Below are 24,207 nucleotides of genomic sequence, written 5' to 3'. Positions count from 1 at the left end.
CCTGCAATACCAAGTCAGTGAATTAAGGATGATCCCACAGTAGATGTAGTAAACCTTTCCCCCACTGCTCGAAAGCAGTGGTTCTGAAACTTCAGTGTGCTTTAGTAGCAACTGGAGGACTGTAAAACCCTGATGGCTAGCAGCCTACTTTCAGAATTTCCAACTCAGTAGGTCTGGAGCAGGGTCTGAGAATGTGCATTGCAAACAAGTTCCCGGTGATGCTGATGCTGCTGGTCCAGACAAGCTAGGTCATCCATCAGTTTCTTTCAATAAAATATAGTAGAGGCTAGGGCACCATCACACAAATTATTTACAACCTTATATTTTAATTTATTTGGGGTTGCAATAAAAGGATTTAAAACAGGCTTGACAAATAGCTGAAAGAAATCCCTTTCAGTGGCAGTAAGGTGGGCCAAAATAAATAGAACAATGATAGATTTGAGTCAGTGTTATTCATGTGAAAAAAAAAACACACAACACTACAGCTTATTAATTTCAAACAAACTTTTATTTCCAATGTGAACAATAATACGAAATTATCTGTAAAACGTAAGAGTAAAGTCAGATGTCAGAAGTTAGTATCATTTTGGGGCATTGAAACTTTGAAAAAAAATTAGTATTTCAGGCTAATGAAAACAAGAATATCCATGAAGAACAAATGCATCTTTTCTTTTGCTGTCTGCTTCTTTCTAGACCTTCCCACTGTAGGATGAAATAAGAGCCAGTTAACAATTGTACCTCAATAACATGCACCAGTGACTTTCTAAATATGAATCAATACTATGTACATCTATTTTCTCAACAAGGAGAAAACAAAATGTTTTCTTCTTGTAACCCAGACCGTTGGTGATCAGGGTGCACGTCATTTCATCATGCGAACCTTATTTCCCTCTTGCCCACCACTATAAGTGCTTGCTTCTTCCTTGAAAGGCCACACCGTGATTTAAATAAGTCATTCCACCTTACAAACTGGTGTTCCCTTACAAAAATCATAAATCCCTTATATTTCCAGACTTTCAGTTCCCACCTGTGTAAAATGAGAATGAGGCTTTATCAAACATCCACATGCATGAAAACTAAGAAAGGTGAGAGACAGAGACTAAAAGATGAATGAATAGAGGAAACAGAAACAAATATTTAATTACCAACTCAGTGATAACCAATAATCTTACTAAGACTAATTTTCTTTTCTTTTGAATAAAAAATCTAAATTGACCTAATATTTGTGAATTAATCCTGAAATGCAGTTCTCTTGAAACCCTTAATGTCTTACTACTTTGTAAGGAACCACTTTCTCAAAGTCATTGTCAGTACAAGAGACTACAATTCTGTGGCCAGGTGATGATGACACAGCTAATGCATGGCCTAGTCACTTTAGCTGCTGCTTCTGGTGACGATTCTCTAAAGAAGCACTGGTCTCCATTTCCAGGTCTGATAAATTTCCTATCTGTAGTAGACTTAAAGGTACAGGACAAAGGTCTTGTGGCTATAAATGAAATAGATTTCAGAACATACTGCCTCCTACATTATCTAGAATACATTATTAACAATAAACTGTTTTTCCAAAATTAAGTTTCAACAATTTTCTTATTTACCTTACAGAAGAAACATTTAAAAATATAAAGCTGTTAGTAACAGGTATGCGTCAGGAATGGTTATGTCATACTAAAGCCTATACAATAATACCTGTATTATCCAGAGCTGCTCTTTGCTGAGACCATATCCATTTAGAGTCCTTCAGGTTTTTCATTTCCATCCTCTTCCTCTTCATCAGCATTTTCATACTGATACTCACCCTCATCATTAGGGCAGAATGATGCAGACTTTGGCGTCAAAAGTTGGCAGGGAAAATATCCCAATTTAAAATCAGCAGCAGAGTCTAGGCCTGAGAGAAGAGAACTATGTTTAATAAAAGAAAAAACAAATAATAGCTGGTCATGTTTCTACCGTTTGATACATTTCTAGCCCCCACCCCCATGTCTGCTGCTTGACAATTTTCACAAACATTTTTCCCCTCTTCCCAGTAGATCTCACACAGATCTGATTGTTTCTGGCCCCTTTGGAGAAGGGATCCGAATCATTTGATACTGATACCATTTTGTATGTGTTTGTCGGAACCTCAATGGAAAAAATGTTCTTTTGATTTAAAGACAAATGGCTGATTCATGTCAATGTATGGCAAAAACCACTACAATATTGTAAAGTAACTAGCCTCCAACTAATAAAAATAAATGAAAAAAAAAAAAATAAACAGCCCACATTCAAGTAAGGCTATAAAAAAAAAAATTCTATGGGGACACTCACAGATTTCCTCAACCGCTGAAAAGTGCCCCTGTGCTACGTCATCATTTTCTGAGATCCTCCTACCGAGAACATTCACATTTTTTAAAGCCGTTGACCAAAAGGGAGGGATGCCACTTGTTTGCCTCTAGGTCGGTTGACGGCAGCATGCTTTTTCTCGAGACCATGAAGGTCTATAGAATTGCCCTTCCACTTGTGCCAACTGTGCCCGGAGGTTTTTGAGAGTTTTGACCGTCTGCTTGACTGCCAGAGACCTGCCTTTGAGCTCAATGGCCCCACAAGGGCCTGAAGGCTTAGCCACCACTTGCCCGCCTCGGCCCCTCCGGGACCACAGGCCTCAAACTCCCAGTCTCAGAGGCAGCAGTCAGGACTCCCTCGCCCAGAACTCGGCCTCCACCGCCGGTTCCCCTGCCTTCTAGGATACAACCCCCTCCGCAGGATCCCGCAGCTCCCAGGGTGGAGCGCCCTCCACTGGGTACTCACCCTGCAAGACTTTGCCTCCCTCTCCCAGGTCTTCCTGCTCCTGAGGAGGCACGGGACCTTCTCCAGGGTCGGAGAGTGGCTGGGAGCAGCCCCTGACCATCAGGCACTCAGCGTGAGGCCGGAAGAGGACATGTTTGTTGTTATGTAAATTGCGTAGAAAGGAGTTGACCTGACTCCAGAACAGGGGCCCAAAGCTCTCCGCAGAGAACCCAAGGCCTGTAACCACTGCCGCACCCTCCTGCTCATTCTCGTCCTCCTCCTCCTCGACCTCTCCCGACAGGTGCTCCTCCTCCTCCACGTCCTCCAACTCGAAATCAGCCTCACCCTCTTCCTCGTCCTCCTCCATCTCCTCTACATCTTCCTCCATCTCCTCCTCCTCTAACAGCTCTCTATCACATTTCTCTTCCACTGTGGCCTGTGGCCAACCCTGCTCCCCGGGAAGGGCTCTGGAGACCTCCAAGGAGGCCAGAAGAGCCGTGGCCTCCTCGACTCCTTCCAGCCCCTCCCAAGCGGATGCCTGGACCCCAAGGAGACTGGGGTCGCGGCCCGCCCCGCCACCAGCTCTATCCTGGCCACCTGGGATCCAGTCGTGCTCCTCTGTGGCAGACATGGCAGGACAGACGCGCCAGACAGTGATGCGCCTGCAGTGACGTCTGCGGGGAAGATGGCGGCCGCCGGGCTGTGTCGCGCTGAGGAGACGCTGTTGGCTGTGGGACCGCAGGGTGGGGGTGGGGACGGCAGAGACGATGGCTGCACAGGGAACAGGAGTCTGCGAGTTGCTGGTGTAGGCCGCACAACAGGAACTTCAAGAGGGCGGCCCGCAGACCGGCCCACCAGGCCCAGGCTGAGATGGCTGGACAGGCGGGAAAGACCCTGATGGGCTGGCGGCGGTAGGTGGAGCTGGGAAGGTCAACCGGGGACCACTTCCTCCAACGCCAGCTCTAAGCTCATTTGCCAGGAGGCAAGGGTTGGCATGACCGCCGTCCAATGAGTGATCAAGGCTTTGAGACTGCAGGGAAGCCTTCCAGCCCCAGGTCATACTTTGAGCCCACAAGAGTCCCTTCCTTTACATTGCACCATTGCAAAAACAAAACCACAATGTCCCTATAGGGCGGCACCCTGGGGTATGAGAAGCTGGGTGTGGTCCCCAGTTGCCACCTTGTGTCAGCTCAGGTCCTCAGAGATACACTTATTTTAAAAAGTTAATAAAGGCTTGAGAAAGAACATCAAAAGAAAGAGATGGAGAAATTGGAAAACATAAACTAAACTAAACAGGAACACCAAGTAGGAAGTAGAAAAAAAAATGAAACAAACTAGATAAAACTAAAAGATCATCATTATGGTCCAGTTGATTTTAAGCATGGCTGCTCATTAGCAACATATCTGTAGCTTTGGAGAATAAAAGCAATACCTTGGCATTTTTTCAAAAAATTCTAAGATAATTCTGATATGTGTCAGGATTTTAAAAAGTGATTACAGGTTTTTCTATTAAATGGTAGCTTTGGTGATATAGAATTCTATTACTTTTCTGTTACCCAATCATGGTACAATGGTATTAAGTGAATAATAGTTACTCACTAGTATGTATAATATATATTTTAGAAAACTTATTAATGTTTGCCTAACTAAAAAATTTATGACAGATTGATTCCACTTGTTTGACTTAGTATGAATAGAATGCTAGATTTCTAATTTTTAAAAAAATATGTGCAACAACCAACAAAGTTTTACTATATAACACTGAGAACTGTAGTTCCTTTGTCAATCTCTTGAAATACCTATAATGGAAAATAAACTGAAAAATAATATATGTGTATAGGTATAACTGAATCACCTTGCTGTGCACCTGAAACTTTGTAAGTCAACTATATGTCAATAATATACATACATACATACATATATACACACACACACACACACACATATATGTATTAAGGAAAAAATGATAAAGTGTATAGATCACATATGAGCAACTGTTTAAACCTCCTGTGAGAGACAGAAGGAGAATTTGGAGGTTTTAATGTTGCTAAAGCTACTTAGAAAAGAACATACAAGTTGACATGGATGCCTCGAGAATGGAGAATGGAAGGAGTAAAAATAGGAGCTGAAAAGGGATTCATCAGGGCTCCCCAATTAACTTCAAGGCTCTAAGAAATGAAGAGAGACTTCTTTTCATGACTGAGCTAATCACCTGCTCTACACTAAACAGTGACACCCCCTCCCAAATTCATATATTTAAATGTTTACCCACTCCATCCCCCAGATGATGCTATTTGGGAGTTATGACCTTTAGTAGGAGACACAGTGAAGATAATCAACCCTTCCCTACATAGAACTTATGCATTATAGATTTCACCCCTTATATCGGCCTTGTTTTGTTTTACCTAACTCATACTCAATATTTTCAACGGGGATAGTCCATTGGGTCCCAAGCTGTCAAGCCCATTTCTAAGTGACAAAGACTCAATTTAACTTTATGAGCCATATGTCCAAGTGCCTATGCCCACTATGGGATATTTTAGGAGAATGGCTTCTATGATCGGGAGCACTGAAACACCACAATAATAAGATTCTTAAGGCAAATAAATCTATTGGCTATCTTCAGTATCTCCCTTAACACTATAGGGGCATCTTTTAAAAATTCAGTGGTATCTTCAAGTATTCCTCTATGTTGTTCCCTGGTATTACATTCAAAAAGTTTTCCTAAAGGATGCATTTCAGCATTTGTTGAAAAGTGAAAGTCACTCAGTCATGTCCGACTGTTTGCGACCCCATGGACTACACAGTCCATGGAATTCTCCGGGCTAGAATACTGGAGTAGGTAGCCATTCCCTTCTCCAGTGGATCTTCGAAATCCAGGGATCAAACCCAGGTATCCGGCATTGCGGGTGGATTCTTTACCAGCTGAGCCACAAAGGAAGCCCAGCATTTGTTGAAGTCAATTCCCAATCTATTTGCAGAAGTCTTAAGCCAATAAGTACTTTTTTTTTTTTAAATCTAATTTATTTTTGGCTGTTCTGGGTCTTTGCTGTGCAGGCTTTTCCCTAGTTGGGGCGAGTGGGGGCTGTTCTCTAGTTGTGGTGCTAAGGCTTCTCGTTGTGATGGCTTTCCTTGCTACTGAGCACAGGCTCTAGGGCACAGACTTAGTAGTTATGGTGCATGGGCTTGGTTGCTTCGGGCATGTAGGATCTGCCCGGATCAGGGCTGGAACCTGTGTCTCCTACGTTGGCAGGAGGATTCTTTACCACTGAGCCAGAGGTAAGCCCTGACTCATTTATTTGTATGGCTAGATGCTAGGCCTGCTATTACGGAGTGCCTCTGAGGACCAGTCTCTCCCGGAGCTTTTGAGAACTGAGACCTGCAGACTCTTTCCAGACCTTCAGGATTCCCCAGGTGATTCCCTGGCTCAGTCGAGTTTGGGGTGCCAGGGAGAAGGGGCTGGGGTTTCCATTTCAACCCTGCCATGCTCAAGAATCCCTGAATACTAGAACTGCATGACCTGGGGAACCATACCAGAATCCCACCCCTGAAGTTCTACCTTTGTTATAACTTAGTTGCTCAGTCATGTCCAACTCTTTCTGACCCCATGGACTATAGCCCGCCAGGCTTCTCTGTTCATGGGATTCTCCAGGCAAGAATACTGGAGTGGGTTGCCATTCCCTTCTCCAGGGCAATAAGTACTTTTTATGTTTAAAAAATATTATTGCACTATTGTGGTGAATGTCACGGGCATTTAGTACATTCACAATGCTTTTCAGCCATTCTCTCTGTTGTCCCCAAATAAATCATCACTCCTAAAGGAAACCCCATGCCAGTAATCAGTCCTTTACCATTTCCCCCTCACTGCAACCAGGCTCTGTTAACTACTAACCTTCTGTTTACCTCTGTGAACTTACCTTTTCTAGATAGCTGAGAGAAATAAAATCCTACAATATGTGACCTTTTGTGTCTGGCCTCTCTTGTTCCTTTTTGTGGCTGAATGCTATGTGGCAAAAAGTGACAGGATCACTTTTGTTCATGAATGTGAAACAAGTTCAGGACAAGTTGATGGATCCTTGGGATGTTTCCCATTTGGGTTCCCATTTCGGTTAGGGCTGCTATGAACATGGGCATAGAACTTTTTGTTACCTTTTGTTTGAACAAATAACTTCTAATTCTTTGGCTTATATAGTTAACAGTGGAATTGATGAGACAACCATAAGGCTTTTAACTCTTTCAGGAGCTTTCAGACTCTTTTCTACAGCTACTTGCTGTTGTCCAGTTGTTCTGCCGTTAAGTTGTGCCTGACTTTTTGCAATCCCATGGACTGCAGCACGCCAGGCTTCCCTTTCCTTCACCATCTCTCGGAGTTTGCTCAAACTCATGTCCATAGAGTTGGTGATGCCATCCAACCGTGTCGTCCTCTGTTGTCCCCTTCTCCTCCTGCCTTCTATCTTTCCAAGCATCAGAGTCTATTCCAATGAGTTGGCTCTTCGCATCAGGTGGCCAAAGTATGGGAGCTTCAGTTTCAGCATCAGTCCTTCCAGTGAACATTCACGGTTGATTTCCTTTAGCATTGACTGGTTTGATTTCCTTGCAGTCCAAGGTACTCTCAAGAGTGTTCTCCAACACCGCAGTTCGAATGCATCAATTCTTTGGTGCTCAGCCTTCTTTATGGTCCAACTCTCACATCCATACATGACTACTGGAAAAACTTTGACTATATGGACTTTTGTCATCAAAGTAACGTCTCAGCTTTTTAATTCACTGTCTAGGTTTGTCATAGCTTTTCTTCCAAGGAGCAGGCATCTTTTAATTTCATGGCTGTAGTCACCATCTGCAGTGATTCTGGAGCCCAAGAAAATAAATCTGTCACTGTTTCCATTGTTTCCCCATCCATTTGCCATTAAGTGATGGGACCAAATGCCATGATCTTAGTTTTTTGAATGTTGAGGTTTTTTTTGAATGTTGAGTTTTTAATCAGCTTTTTCACTCTCGTCTTTCACCTTCATCAAGAGGCTCTTTAATTCCCCTTTGCTTTCTGCCATAAAGTTGGTGTCATCTGCATATCTAAGGTTATTGATATTTCTCTTGGCAGTCTTGATTCCAGCTTGTCCTTCATCCAGCACAGCATTTCCCATGATGTCTTCTGCATATAAGTTAAATAAGCAGGGTGACAATATACAGCCTTTATGTACTCCTTTCCCAATTTGGAACCAGTCAGTTATTACATGTCCAAACCTAACTGTTGCTTCTTGACCTACATATAGGTTTTTCAGGAGGCAAGTAAGATGGTCTGGTATTCCTGTCTCTAAGAATTTTCCATCCTTTCTTGTGATCCACATGAGGAAAGGCTTTAGCATAGTCAATGAAGAAAAAGTAGATGTTTTTCTGGAATTCTTTCTATGATCCAATGGATGTTGGCAGTTTAATTTCTGCTTCCTCTGCCTTTTCTAAATCCAGCTTGTAAATGGAAGTTCTCAGTTCATATACTGTTGAAACCTAACTCGAAGGATTTTGACCATTAACTTGCCAGCATGTGAAATGAGTGCAATTGTGTGGTAGTTTGAACATTCTTTGGCATTTCCCAACAGTAATATACAGGGATCCCAGTGCCTCTACACCCTCATAAATATGTTTTATTTTTCACTTAAAAAATTCTACTTACTCATCTTTTTTAATGTACTATAACATCATGTGGTAGCTTTTCCTTGTATTTCCCTAATGACTAATGATGTTAAGCTTATTTTCACGTCCTTATGGCACATTTGTATATCTTGTTTAGAAAATTTTGTATTCACATTCTATGCTCATTTCTCATTCAGATTTCTTGGCTACTTGTAGAGTTGTAAATGTTTTTCATGTGTTCTGGATACTAGACCTTTATTAGATATATGCGTGCCACAAGATTCTTATCCTATTTTCTAGGTTGTGGTTTCACTGTCTTGTTAATATTCTTTGATATAGAAATATTTTTGATTTTTATGAAATTCAGTGTATTTGTTTCTTCTTTTGTTACTGATGCTTTTATCATCACTTTTACGAATCCATTGTCAAATGAAGGTTATAAAGATTTACCCCTTCTGAGGACTGAATTATGGACCCTCAATATTCCCACATGTTTAATGTCTAAGTCCCATTATCTCAAAATGTGGTTGTTTTTGTTGACAGGACCTTAAGGTCAACAGAGGTCATATGGTTAGACCCTAATGAGTCTGACTGGTATCCTAGACAAAAGTATACTTGGTGACAGGAAGACAAACCAGAGATCGGTATACACTAGAGAAACGATCATGTATGGATGCAGGGAGAAGCTCGCCCGCCATCTGCAAGCCATGAGAGCCCTCACAAGAAACCAAACCTGCTCACACCTTGTTCTTTGATTTCTAGTTTCCAAGGCTGTCAGCAAATAAATTTGTGCTGTTTAAGCCATCAGTCTGTGGTTATTTTGTGATAGCAAGCTCAGCAATCTAATATACCCTTGTATTTGTTCTAAGAGTTTTATGGTTTTAGCTCTTACAGCTAATTCTTTATCCATTTAATGTCTGTATTTGGTGTAATGTAAGAGTCCAACTTTATTCCATTGCATATGCATATCCTGCTGTCCTCATACCATTTCGGGGAAAAGATTCCCACTTCTCACCACTTAATGATCTGATATCCCAGTGGAAAATCAATTGAGGGTCGATATCTGGGTTCTAGTCCATTGATCTGTATGTCTTTCATTATGTCAGTACCACACAGTCTTGATTACTGTTGCCGTGGTGCATTCTGACACAGGGTAGTGGAGTCTTCCAATTTTCTTTTTCAAGATTGTTTTAGCTATTCCTGGTCTCTTGTAATTGCACATGAGTTCTAGGACCAACTTTTTTTTTCTGCAAAAAAAAGTCACTGTCATTTTGAAAGGGATTGCTTTTCATCTGTAGACCTCTTTATATAAGATTCCCATCTGTATATTAAGACCTCAAATTTTCAATGCTGCCTTAATGCCTTTGAGACTCATATTACCCCACTGGCCCAACTGTGCTTTCTCCTGCTCTCACCTGCAATGTCCACTTCCTTGTGGGAAGACTACCCTTCTCAGCTGATTCTTTCCTTTCAACCAGACTAGCTGCACCCCACCCATTACCCCAGTCACCAAGTTTTACTTCCCTGCCAGCCAGTGCAATATTCTAATAGGACAATCATCTCCTCGTGTGGGAACGTGGGTGTGCCCCCATCCTCTTGTTGCTACAACATTTATTTCCCATGGTCCCCACAGGTTAACTCTACTTTTAAGTCCCACACCCCCATTGCCCTGCTTGGCATTCCCTGTTGCCACTCCCCCACCCTCGGCCAGCTGTTAGTCCATGAGACTCACAAACAGCTGGCTGTCCGTCTGTCCATTGTTGCATGCTTGGCCATCTCACACTACTCAGGGTAGGGGATCTCTCTTTCGTTAGTGGGGTGGATGGGAGATAAACAGAACTTTAGTTGTCACAACAGGATGGCTCAACCATGACCCTGGACAGCTTTAACCTGCTTCTCCTTTGCTAACTAAATTTTTTTTTTTTTTTTAGTTTAAGGTGAAGGCAACCTGGGCTGAAACTGCCAAAGGTGCCTGGATTGTGCTTTGGCTTGTGCCTATTCTGTTGTCTCTCTCAACCTCGGCCATGTCTTCCCACCCTAGAACCTGAGGAGGGAACTATTGTTAATTGTCTGTATCCTGGCCTGAGGTGCACTGGGTTGCCCCTGGTGCCTGGCCCCTCCCAGCATGTACTCTGAGGCTGGGGATCATCAATTAATCCATACAGTGGAAGCCAAGGGAGTGTTTAGCCAACAGTGACAGGGAGTGCTGATGACTTAGTTTCTTAACTGCTCCATGGTTGATTCCCACTTTCTGGGGGGCAGCCTAGAGTCTTTGGGGATAAGAATTCCAGTGTAGTGTGTGTAGGCTGGTCACTGCAGATGGATCATGGAATGCAGTAGCAGGTAGATCATGGGGCAATCATCCAGAAAGGAGCCCATGGGGCAGGTTCAGGTTGACTTTCTAAAGAGTTGTGGAAAAGCATAGCTCCAGGCCACCCACAATGGAAGAATTGTGAATAATGCTTCCTGGTTGCTTCTCACGTGTATCTGTTTCAAGCAAGGGTAGCAAGCTTTCCTTCTCCTTTGCTGTAGCTTCCCTAACACATGTGATTTTCTGGGCTGTGTGCTCTATAGATGTTAATTAGTTCTAGCGGTTCCTTCCTTAATTTCATTATCGGTCTTCTGTCTGTCTGCCTATCCTTCATTGAAAATAGAGTATTGAAGTCTCTCTCCAGGAATTATTTAGAACTGTGTACTCTGTCCAGTTCTGTGATTTATTGTTTTATATATTCTGGGAATCTGTTAGGACTATATGGATAAATAACTGATACATCTCCCCTAACTGATCCTTTTATTAACACAGAAATCTGTTTTTGGTACTCTGTAAAAAAAACTATCTGTTTTTGGATATAAGGCAAGGCTCTTGTAGATAACATATAGTGGATGACATTTGTTGTTAATCCCCTTTGCCAATCTGTCTTTTCATTGAAAAGTTTTATACGTTGGAATGGTGGTGATTACTTCCAAGGAAAGATTTTTCCTGGCATTTTCTTACTTTCCATGTGCCATACCTTTTTTGCTCCTTCATTCCTCAATTACTGTCTTTTTTCTGAGATTAGTTGAATTTTTCTAGTGTACAAAGTGACTATCACTCTTTTTCTTTACTTTAAAAAAATTTTTTAAGTTTGGAGCTTTTAAATTTTTTTTTCATTTTTTGTGTTTTTTTTGGGGGGGACTGGGTGGATTATACTTAGTATCTTAACTTTAGAATAATCAAGTGTGTATTATAGTGAGATAGTTTTCATAGTATTCTAAACTCTGCTCCTTCCCAGCTGTGCTATATTCCCTTATTTAGTTATTGTGACAAATATCATGTTTGTACATGGTTTCCATTAACAGTTTTATGGTTACTGCTTTATACATCTCTATTTTAAATCAAAATACAAAGAGGAGAGCAAAAAGAGAAGTTACAGGGATTTCCCTGGTGATCCAGTTTGGAATCCACCTTCCAATGCAGAAGATGAGGGTTCAATCCTTGATCCAGGAACTAAAATGTCACATGTGGTGGAGCAACTAAGCCTGTGGGCCACAACTCCTGAGTCTGCATGGTCTGGAGTCCATGTGTCACAACTAGAGAGAAGCACTCATGATGTAACAAAGATCTTGCTGCAACTAAGACCCAGTGGGGGTCTTAATAAATAAATGAATATTTTTTAAAAAAGAAGAGTCAGAAAGAAACCCAAAATGCAGTAATACTGGCATTTGCAGTAATACTGCACATAATCTGGGCAGTTACCTTGGCCTTTGTGGTTTATTTCTTCACCTTCCTCCAAATAGGTGCCCAGTGTTGTATCACTTCACCCTGAAGGACTACTTTTATTATTTTTTGTCCAGCAGGCTTACTAGCTATGTATTCCTTCAGTTCTTGTTTCTCTTGGAATGAATTTATCTCCCTTCCCTTTCCCCCACATATAGAATTCTTGGTTGAAAGAATTTTTCATTTGTTCATTGTTTTTTAATGTATCATTCCAATGTCACCTGTCCTCTATGGTTTCTGTAGAGAAATTGGCACAAATCTTACTGAGGATTACTTGTACTGTGAAGAGTTGTTTCTATTGCTGCCAGTAACCATATACCATGAAGTGCATGATTCCATTTATAGTAAAAGTCCAGAATAGACAAATATATAAAAAAGCAAGTAGTGCATTCCTGTGGCTCAGGGGGTGGAAAATTGAGAGTGTCTGCTAATGGATAAAGAAATTACTGGAGGAAATGAAATGTTCTGGAATTAGATAGTAGTGTTGATTGCATAATTCTATAAATAGTATAAAAAACCATTGATTTGTACACTTTAAATGGTATACATTATGATAGATTAATTATTTCTCAATAAATTGTTATAAAATGTTATTGATACACTACAATCATCCATTTAATAGCAATAAATTTGACAATTTAGGTAGATCAAAAAATTCTAAACCTAAGAAAAATGCAACCTTAACCCTAGAATTGATAAAAGCTGGAATAAAAAGCCTCTTTTTATTAAAAATTTGAATAACTCTGCATAAACCTCCAAATGCCCCTCTATTTCCATATATTCATATAGGTGAATTCTATTACATGCTCAAGAAAAAAATAGCATCTATTCTTTAGAAATTTTCAGAAAATGAAGCTGGCATGGGAGGTGATTACTGCCCAAGTTGTTTATGAAGTTTATTGACATCTGAAAAGGGCAGTTTTTAAAACCTCAAAATTACACTCAAATGTCATTCTTGAATATAGTCACAAAAATTGACATGGCGATACATAAAAAGATAGTACATTATGACAAAGCAGAGATTATCCCAAGACTACAAGATCGGTTTCATGCTTTTAAGAAATCAATCAATGGCAGGCTACAACTCCTGTTCCACATATGAGGAGATTAGACGTTGCCACTCCATCCTAACTGCAAGTTAAAAGTTGAACACACTGAAAAGTCAGCAACTCATCTTAGATTCATAGAGAATAGAGATCATAGGCCAAACTGCTCCCTGAACATTGGAGAGACAGATGAATACAGAGAATCCTAATTTACCAAAGCAAAAATTCAAGATCAGAAACCGCTGCAGGAACCAGTGGTGTGGCAGAAAATCCTGAGATCTAATTGGTGCATTACTAGAGTGTGGACAAGTCTGTGAGTTAAAAACCCCAGGATAGCCCAGTTATGGGAGTTCTCCACACTTCTGTTTTACCTCTAGGAACTTAGCCAGGTTCTCACAGTACAATAAATACACCATTGTAAAAACTCCTTATGCTTCTAGCAGGAGAGGGAAAGAGGGGAAAAATAATCATTTTTAAATGTGCCAGGGCACTCTGTTCTTCTTAACAACTTTTGCCCTCATGCTTAGAGCCCAACCTAACCATGTAAAATTGTGTATAAAGCTTTTGGCTCAAGAAAAGACTGCATACACTTGGATCTCAAGCTAGAAACAATATCAAATAATTTGAGAACTGATCAAACAAGTAAACTACTGTCCAGATCTCACTTTCCTCACTGGGTGGCACATATTTGGGCCAGATATGAATAGCACTGCAAAGACTTTGAAATTTTAACTGAAACTGCAATAACAAGATTAGGATAAGTATTTGTGGTCTGAACCTAAAACAAAACAAAACTAAGCAAACAAACAAAAAATAAACACACTCCACAGTATTAAGTCAGATACCGTGTCTAACAATATAATACTAAAATGTCTAAGATATACTTAAAATTAATTGGTATATGAAGAACCAGGAAAATGTTAAAAAGTAACAAGCTAAAATTCAAACAAGAGAGACAAATTCAGGATGATGCAAGTATTGAAATCACCAGAAAAATATATTAAAGCAGCTATTATAACCATACCACCTGAAGTAATGACTGTTGCTTACAAACTAAACCAAAAATTAAATATTATTCTTTGGGACTTCCTTGGTGGCTCAGTGATAAAGAATCTGCCTGGTAACGCAGGAAACATAAGCTGAATCCCTGATCTGGGAAGATCCTATATGCCTCAGAGCAACTAAGACCATGGGCCACAACAATTTAGCCTGTGCTCTTGAGTCCAGGAACCACAAATACTGAATCCCATGTGCCCTAGAGCCTGTGCTTGGCAACAAGAGAAGCCACTGCAATGAGAAGCCCACGCCACTGCAACTAGAGAATAGCCCCTACTTGCCCTAACTAGAGAAAGCCCCCGTAGCAACAAAGATCCAAAACAGCCAAAAATAAATAGATAAATAAATAAATACCATTCTCTGATCTCTCAATCTCTATACACACATACATGAACAAACACACAAATATAGGCATGCATGTATACAAATACAAATGTATGCATATAAGTACATGTAAACACATATGTGAATACACACATATACAAAGAGTTATACATACATATATATAAATATATCTCCACAAAGATGTATATATAAATATAGATGCAAGTGCACAACATGCACACATACACATTAGAGATCAGTATCAAAGCAAAAACTTCAGCATGCTTTTCAGTGTGGCATTGAAACCATCATCAGTCAAATTCAGCCACAACGTACATATGCAGCTTTTCTGAGTATTCAGAAAGTTCCACCAAACCTGGTAGAGACAAGTAAAGAGGACATATACAAATGTCATTTTTTCTGTATGATGATCTTTTACTTTTATCTAGTTTGTTTCACTTTTTCTATTTCATATTCAGTGCTCCCATTTCAGTTAGTTTATGCTTTCTAATTTCTCCCTCTCTTCTTTTGTTTGATGTTCTTTCTCAAGCCTTTATCAAGTGTAGTAGAAAAGCTTTTGCATACATATATGTAAATAGTATGTATTATATATATATATATATATTTTAGAAAAATTAAGAATTTTTGCCTAACTAAAATTTTTGACAACATTTTGATTCCACTTGTTTGGCTTAGTATGAATAGAATGCTAGATTTCTAGTTTAAAAAAAGATATGCAACAAGCAACAAAGGTTTAGGTGACTTAGATGGTAAAGAATCTGCCTGCAATATAGGAGACCCAGGTTCAATCCTTGGATTGGAAAGATTCCCTGGAGAAGGGAATGGCAACCCACTCCAGTATTCTTGCCTGGAGAATCCCATGGACAGAGGAGCCTGGAGGGCTACAGTCCATGGGGTCGCAAAGAGTCGGACAGGACTGAACGACTAACACTTTCACAGGGAACTATAATCAATAACTTGTAATAACCTATAATAGAAAATAATTTGAAAAATAATATATGTGTATATGCATAACTGAATCACCTTGCTGTGTACCTGAAACACAGGAAAGTCAGCTATACTTCAATAAAATATATATATTAAGGAAAAAACCCAAATGTAGTCTTTTTCTAAAAATCAGTTTCACTGTGGGTTTTTTTCTCAAAATGGGATTGTTCAATGCAAGCCTTTCTATAATTTGTCATCATTATACAACTTGATATCATCTCATACTTCTTTCTCCAAAGGGATGGGAATGAATACTTATATTCCCTTCAACCTCATCTTCTTAACATCTGTATTGTTCAGAAAACATATTTTGTATGATGAAAAACTTTAAAGTTTATTAAGGTTTATTTTCTGATCTAATATAAGGTCTGTCCTGAAGAATGTTCCATGTTCATTTGAGAAGAATGTGTATTCTGCTGCTGAGTAAAGTCTATTATAGATGTCTGTTAGATCTAACTAATTAATAGTGTTGTTCAAGTCTTCTACTCTCTGGTTGCTCTTCTGCCCAGCTGTTCTATACATTTGTGAAAATGGGTTGTTGAAGATTCCAGTTATTATTGTTGAATTATGTACTTCGCCTTTAAATTGTGTCAGTTTTTCTTTCATGGATTTTGGCACTCTCTTGTTAGGTGCATTTATATTTATAATTGTTTGGTCTTTCCTATGAATTGGCCCTTTAATCATTATTGATGTTTATCTATTTTTCTATCCTTTAACTTTTAACCTATTTTGAATCTAAGGGGTGTCACTTGTAGACAGCATGTCAATGGATTATTGCTTTTTAATTCTATTCTGCAAATACTTAACTTTTCATTGGAAGATTTAGTACATTTATATTAAATAAAATTAATGATAAGATATGATTTCTGTTTACCATTTTGTTCTTTTTTAAAATTATTTTTATTGGAGTATAGTTGCTTTACAATGTTACATTAGTTTCTGCTTTTCAGCAAAGTGAATCAGTTATACGTATACGTGTGTCCCCTCTTTTTTAGGTTTCCTTCCCATTTATTTCACCACAGAGCACTGAATAGAGTTCCCTTTGCTATACAGTATATGTTACTGTGCTATACATTAGTTATCTATTTTATACATAATAGTGTATACGTGTATATGTCAATAGTGTATATGTCAAATAGTGTATATGTCAATCCCAATCTCCTAATTCATTCTACTCCTCTTCTGCCTTGGTATCCATAAATTTGTTCTCTACATCTGTCTCTATTTCTGCTTTGCAAATAAGTTCATCTGTATCATTTTTTTTTTGCATTCCACATATAAGTGATTTGATACAATGTTTGTTTTTGTCTTTCTAACTTACTTCACTCTGTATGAGAGTCTAAATCAATCCATGTGTCTGCAAATGGCACTATTTAATTTCTCTTTATAGCTGAGTAATATTCCATTATATGTATGCACCACTTCTTCTTTATCCATTCCTCTGTTGATGGACATTTAGGTTGCTTCCATATCCTGGCTATTGTAAATAGTGCTGCAATGAAACATTGAGGTGCATGTATCTTTTTGAATTATGGTTTTTCTCTGGGTAGATGCCCAGGAGTGAGATTGCTGGGTCCTACGGTAGTTCTATTTTAGCTTTTTGAGGAAACTCTATACTGTTCTCCATAGTGGCTGTGCCAATGTTTTCCTTATATTTTATGTGTTTTGTTCCTTTATCCATTTATTTCCTTTTTTGGTAAGCAGATATTTTTATTATACAACTTAATTGCCTTATTGTCAATTTTGCTATATTTTTAGTTAGCTTTTTAAAAAATGTTGTGGAGCATTTTAAAAATAATTTATTGGAGTATAGTTGATTTACAATGTTGTGTTAGTTTCAGGTGTATAGCAAAGTGAATCAGTTATACATATATCCACTTTTTTAAAGATTCTTTTCCCATATAGGCCATTACAGAGTATTGAATAGAGTCCCCTGTGCTATATAGTAGATCCTTATTAGTTAACTATTTTATATATGGTACTGTGTACATGTCAATCCAATCTCCCAATTTATCCGTTCCCCTCTTATCCTTCTGTTATTTTCTTAATGGTTGCCTTAGGTATCATAATTAATATTTCTAATAATATTCTAAGATGGAGTAATACCAACATAATTTCAATGGCAAACAAAAGCTTTGTAACTACTAGCATTTTCTCTTTTCTTAAGGGTACTATTGTCATATAAATTATATCTGCACGTATTAGAAACTCATCAATGCAGTTTCATTATTACTTTTCCCTATAGGAAATCATATAAGAAAACAAATCACATGAGGATCACTGAATCATATGAGAAAACAAAAATCTCCATATCTGTGTCTTTAAATTACTTATCTAGTTACATTTCTTTGTGCTTCTTATCTCTTCAGGCAAATTCGGGTTATTTTCTAGTATCCTTTCATTTCATCTTGAAAGATTCCCTTTAATATTGCTTGTGGGACAGGTCTACTAGTGAATCTCTAAGTATTTGTTTATCTCTGAAAGTCCTAATTCTTCTCCAGTTTTGAAGGATAGTTTTTCTAGATATAGATTTCTTAAGTCACAATCTTTTTCTTTCAATACATCATTACAATACCTCTGAGTCTTTCTGGATCTTGCTGAGAAGGAATTATCTCTTATACATGATGAGTTGCTTTTTTCTTGTTGCTTTCATGATCTTCTCTTGGTCTTGGGCTTTGAAAGTTTGATTATACCATGCCTAGCTGTGTCTTTCTCAGAGTGTATCCTACTTGGATGCTACTGAATTTTTTGAGTGTATGTATTAATTTTTTCAACTATTTTAGTAAGTTTAGTGATAATTTCTTCATATATTCTTTCTGCCCATTCCTCTATCGCCTTTATTTCTGAGGCTACCATTATGTGTATGTTGATATGCTTGATTCTTGTCCCATAGGTCTGACTCTGTTCTGTTTTCTTCACTTATTTTTCCTTCTCTGTTCCTCAATTTGTATGTTAGTAGACCTACCCTAAATCTGCTATTGAGCTCCAATGGGAAGTTTTTCATTTCAATTACTGTACTTTCAATTTCAGAATTTCTATTTTCTTCTTATTCTTTTTTTAAAAATATATTCTTGTTGATATTATATATTTGGTGAGATACATTTCTCAAATTTAACTTTTATTATGTAGACATACTTTTCTGTACTTATTTAAATATATTTGTAACAAGTGATTTAAAGTCTTTATTTGGTAAGTTCAATGTCTAGGCTTTATCAAGAATGGTTTATATGACTTTTTTTCTTTTTTCATGAGTCATTTTTTTTTTTTTGGTTCTTTTCATGTTTTATATAGTTCTATTGTTTTGATTGTTATTTTTTCAAGTTAGTTATTTAAAATAATACAATGTGCGACTTTTCTGGTGGTCCAGTGGTCCACCCACCAATGCAAAGTACATGGGTTTGATCCCTAGTCCAGGAAGATTACACACGCTGCAGGGCAACTGAAGCCATGTGCAGCAACTGCTAGAGCCCACCAAGCTGCAACTACTGAGCCCATGTGACACAGATACTGAAGCTTAAACACCCTAGAGCCTGTGTTATGCAACAAAAAGAATTCACTGCAATGAGAAGCTCATCAGCTGCAGCTAGAGAGTATCCCACACTTGCCACAGCTAGAGAAAGCCTGTGAGGAGCAATGAAGACTCAGCATAGCCAAAAATAAAAATAGATAATAATAAATTTAAAAAACATTGTGGAAACTCAAAAAAAAAAAATGGGCCAAAGAACTAAACAGACATTTCTCCAAAGAAGACATACAGATGGCTAACAAACACATGAAAAGATGCTCCACATCACTCATTATCAGAGAAATGCAAATCAAAACCACAATGAGGTACCATCTCATGCCAGTCAGAATGGCTGCCATCAAAAAGTCTACAAACAATAAATACTGGAGAGGGTGTGGAGAAAAGGGAACCCTCTTACACTGTTGGTGGGAATGCAAACTAGTACAGCCACTATGGAAAACAGTGTGGAGATTCCTTAAAAAACTGGAAATAGAATTTCCATATGACACAGCAATCCCACTGCTGGGCATACACACTGAGGTAACCAGAGTTGAAAGATAGACATGCACCCCTATGTTCACCGCAACACTGTTTACAATAGCTAGGACATGGAAGCAACCTAGATGTCCATCAGCAGATGAATGGATACGAAAGCTGTGGTACATATACACAACAGAATATTACTCAGCTATGAAAAAGAATGCGTTTGAATCAGTTCTAATGAGGTGGATAAAACTGGAGCCTATTTTACAGAATGAAGTAAGTCAGAAAGAGAAACACTGATACAGTATATTAACACACATATATATGGAATTTAGAAAGATGGTAACAATGACACTATATATGAGACAACAAAAGTGACATAGATGTAAAGTACAGGCTTTTGGGCTCTGTGGGAGAAGGCGAGGGTGGGAAGATTTGAGAGAATAGCATTGAAACATGTATATTATCATAAGCGAAATAGATCACCAGTCCAGGTTCAATGCATGAGACAGGGTGCTCAGGGCTGGTGCACTGGGATGACCCTGAGGGATAGGATGGGGAGGGAGGTGGCAAGGGCATTGAGGATGGGGAACACATGCACACCAAGGCTGATTCATGTCAATGTATGGCAAAAAAACACCACTATCTTGTAAAGTAATTTCCCTCCAATTAAAATAAATTAATTAATAAAAAAAACTTCCAAAAACTAGATAAGAAATACTTCCTACCCATACTTTGAATCTAATATTACTCAGACACTACAGACAAAATTTATAACAAAAATAAAAATCCCCTACAAAAATGCACACAGAAATTACCAATAAAATATTAACAATATTAATCCAGCAACATACACAAGTGGTTGTGTACCAGAACTAATTTCAAACTTGTCCCAGGAAGGAAGCATAAATTAAAATGTGAAAATCAGTCAATACATTTGCTGGAAAAGGCAACTGTGCACAGTCTGTTGACTCCTGATCTACTCCATAAGAATTGGCCTTGGGCATGGAATATTTCCTCACTGGGAGATAATGGGCTCACCCAGCCTACTCTAGCTTATCACCTTGTGAAGAAATATTTTTCCCTGTTTTGGGCTTGATGTATACTTTTTTGTTCACTTATGCACTGTGTCAATGGCCCTCATTCAGGGTCTAGTTTTCTGTATTTCAGACCCTACAATAGAGGGTTTCTTTCCACTATGACATAAAGTGAGATGCATGCTGTCACACTGCCCATGTTGGCCGCAAAATGGCTCCAATGGCCATGAGGGACTGATTTATTACAAGGAGCTGTATCTTCTGTATACTCTCTCATCTTGCTGTAAGCACTATATTGCTTGAGCATGATATGCATGCTGTCTGTTCTTAGTGATCTTTAATCATGTACTGGTTTCTTCCCCAGGTGACACTTACCTGCCTTTTAACCTTAGCCACACTTATATTCTATTTTGCAACAATAGCCTAACCTCTCAGTGAAAAGTATAATGGTAATATACCACATTGATAAAGAATAGAAAAAAATCACCCAATTATCTCAACAGATGGAGAACAAATATTTGACAAAATCCAGCATCTTTTTATAATAAACACACTCAATAAGCTAGGAATAAAAGGGAATTTTCTTTTCTGGTAAAAGCATCTATGAAAATCCCATAGTTATTATCACACTTAAATGTGACAGACTGAAAGCTTTCCCCCTAAGTTCAGGAACAATGATATCTACTCTTAGCAACTTAACTCAGCATTGTACTGGAGAGTCTAGCTAAGGCAATTAAGCAAGGAAAAGAAAAAAAAATGACAATTTAAATCAGAAAATAAAAATTAAAATCATTTCTATTTGCTAAAGTCATAATCTTATATGTAGCATTACCCAAAGAATCCACACACAAAAATGATAATAGTAAATCATCTCTCTGGGTGCCCACTGAATGAGGCTAGAGCTATAGCTGAAGCCATACCTGATAGACCATGACAAGGATAGCTGAGTCTCTTTGCTCTGCTCTGAGATGTAACTATGAAATATCTGTGCATATGACATCATTGAGGACCCTAACCCATGATCTGGAGAGAAAAAAAGGAAAGAAAGTTATACTAATAAACTGATTCAGGAAAGTACATGAGCTACTATTTCAGTATAATATTGAAAAGGAGTGCAAAAGGCAACATCCTTGTCTTATACCTAATCTGATTGGAGAAGCTTCTAGTTCCTCACTATTAAGTGTGATGTTGGATGGAGGCAAGATGGTGTAGTAGTAGAAGGACGTGAACTCACCCCTTCCTATGGAAACAACAAAATCACAACTGTTGAACAACCACCAACAAAAAAATGCTGGAACCTACTAAAAACGATATCTATATCCAAAGACAAAGAAGAAGCCACAATGAGATGATAGAAGGGGCACAATCCTGATAAAATCAAATCCTGTACACACTTGGTAGCAATCCACAAATATGTAATGTGGAAAATAATTACACCACATAAATTCTTCCACAAGAGTGAAAGTTCTGGGCTTCTCTGGTGGCTCATTGGTAAAGAATCTTCTGGACAATGCAGGAGACATGGATTTGATCCCTGGTCCAGAAAGATTCCCACATGCTGTGGAGCAACTAAGCCCATGCACCACAACTATCGAGCCTGTGCTATAGATCCTGGGAGCCACAACTACTGAGCCCACATGCCACAATTGCTGAAGCCTGCACTGCCTAGAGCCAGTGATCTGCAATGAGAAGCCTGCACACTAGCACATCACAACTAGAGAGTAGCCCACATTTGCCAGAACTAGAGAAAAGATCATGCAGCAACAAATACCCAGTACAGCCAAAAAAAAAGAGTGAAAGTTCTGAGCCTCAGTTGGGCCTCCCAGCCTGGGGGTCTGGCAATATGAGAAGGAGCCCCCAGAGTCTGGCTTTGAAGGTCAGTGAGGTTTGGACCACAGAAATTTCACAGGACTGGGGAAAACAGAAACTCCACTATTGGAGGGCTCACACAGGGTCTAATACACACCAGGACTCAGGAGAAAAAGTGATGAACCCATAAGAAACTGGGCCAGACTTATTTGCCTAGTTTTGGAGGGTCTCCCGTGGAGGCTGGGGTGGCTGACTTATTGTGGGGACAAGGACACTGGCAGCAATGGCTCTGGTGAGTGATTATTGGTGTGAGCACTCTAGGAGGCTACCAATTTCTCACCAAGACCTGACCCCACCCAAAAGTCTGCAAGCTCCAGTGATGGAATGCCTCAGGTCATAGAGGGCAAGAACACAATACCACCCATCAGCACACAGGCTGCTTAAAGTCTTCCTGAATAAACAGCTCCCCAATAATAAACACCTTCAGACATGGCTCTGCTTACCAGAAGGACAAGACCCAGCTCCACCCACCAGTGAAGAGGTACCAGTTCCTCCCACTAGGAAGCCTGCACAAACCTCTTAGACAGCCTCATTCACTGAGAAGACAGACAGCAGAAATAAGAAGAACCACAACCCTGCAGCCTGTGTAATGGGAATCACAATCACAGAAAGTTAGACAAAATGAGACAGCAGAGGAATATGTCCCCAATGGAAGAACAAGATGAAACCCCAGAAGAACAATTAAGTGAAGTGGGGATAGGTGATCTACCTGAAAAAGAATTCAGAGTAATTATAGTAAAGGTGATCCAAGATCCCAGAAAAAGAATAGAAGCAGAGATTGAGAAGATACAAGAAATATTTAACAAAAGCCTAGAAAAGTAAACAAAGATGAAAAATACAATAATTGAAATGAAAAATACACTAGAAAGAATTAATAGCAGAAATAACTGGGACAGAAGAGCAGATAAGTGATCTGGAAGACAGAATTGTGGAAATCACTGCTGTGGAACAGAATAAAGAAAAAAGAATGAAAAGAAATGAGGACAATCTAAGAGACCTCTGGGACAACATTAAATGTACCAACATTTGCATTATTGGAGTCCCAGAAGAAGAAGAGAAAGAGAACACACCTGAGAAAATATTTGAAGAGATAAGAGCTGAAAAATTCTCTAACATGGGAAACAGTCCAAGAATTGCAGAGTTCCAGGCAGGATAAGCCCAAGGAGGAACACACTGAGATACATAGTAATAAAATTAACAAAAATTAAAGACAGACAAAGAAGAAAAAGAAGAAATATTAAATATTAAAGAGAAAGAAGAAATACCTACAAAAAGAAAGAAACACCTACAAAAACAAATCTAAAATAATTATCAAAAGCAATAAGAACATATATATCTATGATTACTGCTCTAACCAGAAGACATAGACTGGTTGAATGGTTACAAAAACAAGACCTGTATATATGTTATCCACAAGAGACTCACTTCAGATCAAAGAATACATACAGACTGAAATTGAGGGGATGGAAAAATGTATTCCATGCAAATGGAAATCAAAAGAAAGCTAAAGTAGCAATGCTCATATCAGACAAAATAGACTTAAAAATAAATATTGCTACAAGAGATAAAGAAGGACACTACATAATGATCAAGGAGTAGTCCACGAAGATATAACAATTGTTAATACATATACACCCAACATAGGAGCACCTCAATATATAAGGCAAATGCTAACAACCTTAAAGGGGAAATCAACAGTAATGTGGTAATAGTGGTGAACTTTAACACCCC

General features: G+C 38.8%; 1 protein-coding gene across 1 annotated transcript; it reads right to left on the bottom strand.

Moving 5' to 3' along the window:
* Positions 1-489: 489 nt before the first annotated feature.
* On the bottom strand, positions 490-3,611 carry LOC122690019. The gene is made up of 3 exons (XM_043896937.1): positions 2,785-3,611; positions 1,687-1,885; positions 490-702 (listed from the first exon to the last, which is right to left on the bottom strand). The coding sequence occupies exons 1-2, from the start codon at positions 3,392-3,394 to the stop codon at positions 1,728-1,730; spliced, it is 768 nt and encodes a 255-aa protein (XP_043752872.1). The 5' UTR covers positions 3,395-3,611; the 3' UTR covers positions 490-702; positions 1,687-1,727.
* Positions 3,612-24,207: the final 20,596 nt, after the last annotated feature.

Source organism: Cervus elaphus, chromosome X (genome assembly GCF_910594005.1).
Source record: "Cervus elaphus chromosome X, mCerEla1.1, whole genome shotgun sequence".
Classification (NCBI taxonomy): Eukaryota; Metazoa; Chordata; class Mammalia; order Artiodactyla; family Cervidae; genus Cervus; species Cervus elaphus.
Note: the sequence above shows the minus strand (reverse complement) of the source record. Positions and strands in the feature narration are given on the sequence as shown.

What these genes read in the sequence shown, in the direction of transcription:
- LOC122690019 (XM_043896937.1), bottom strand. Translation starts at nt 3,394, where the DNA reads ATGTCTGCCACAGAGGAGCACGACTGGATCCCAGGTGGCCAGGATAGA. An exon ending in GGGAGGCAAAGTCTTGCAGG is followed by an intron (nt 1,886 to 2,784) that starts GTGAGTACCCAG and finishes CTCTTCTCTCAG; the next exon opens with GCCTAGACTCTGCTGCTGAT.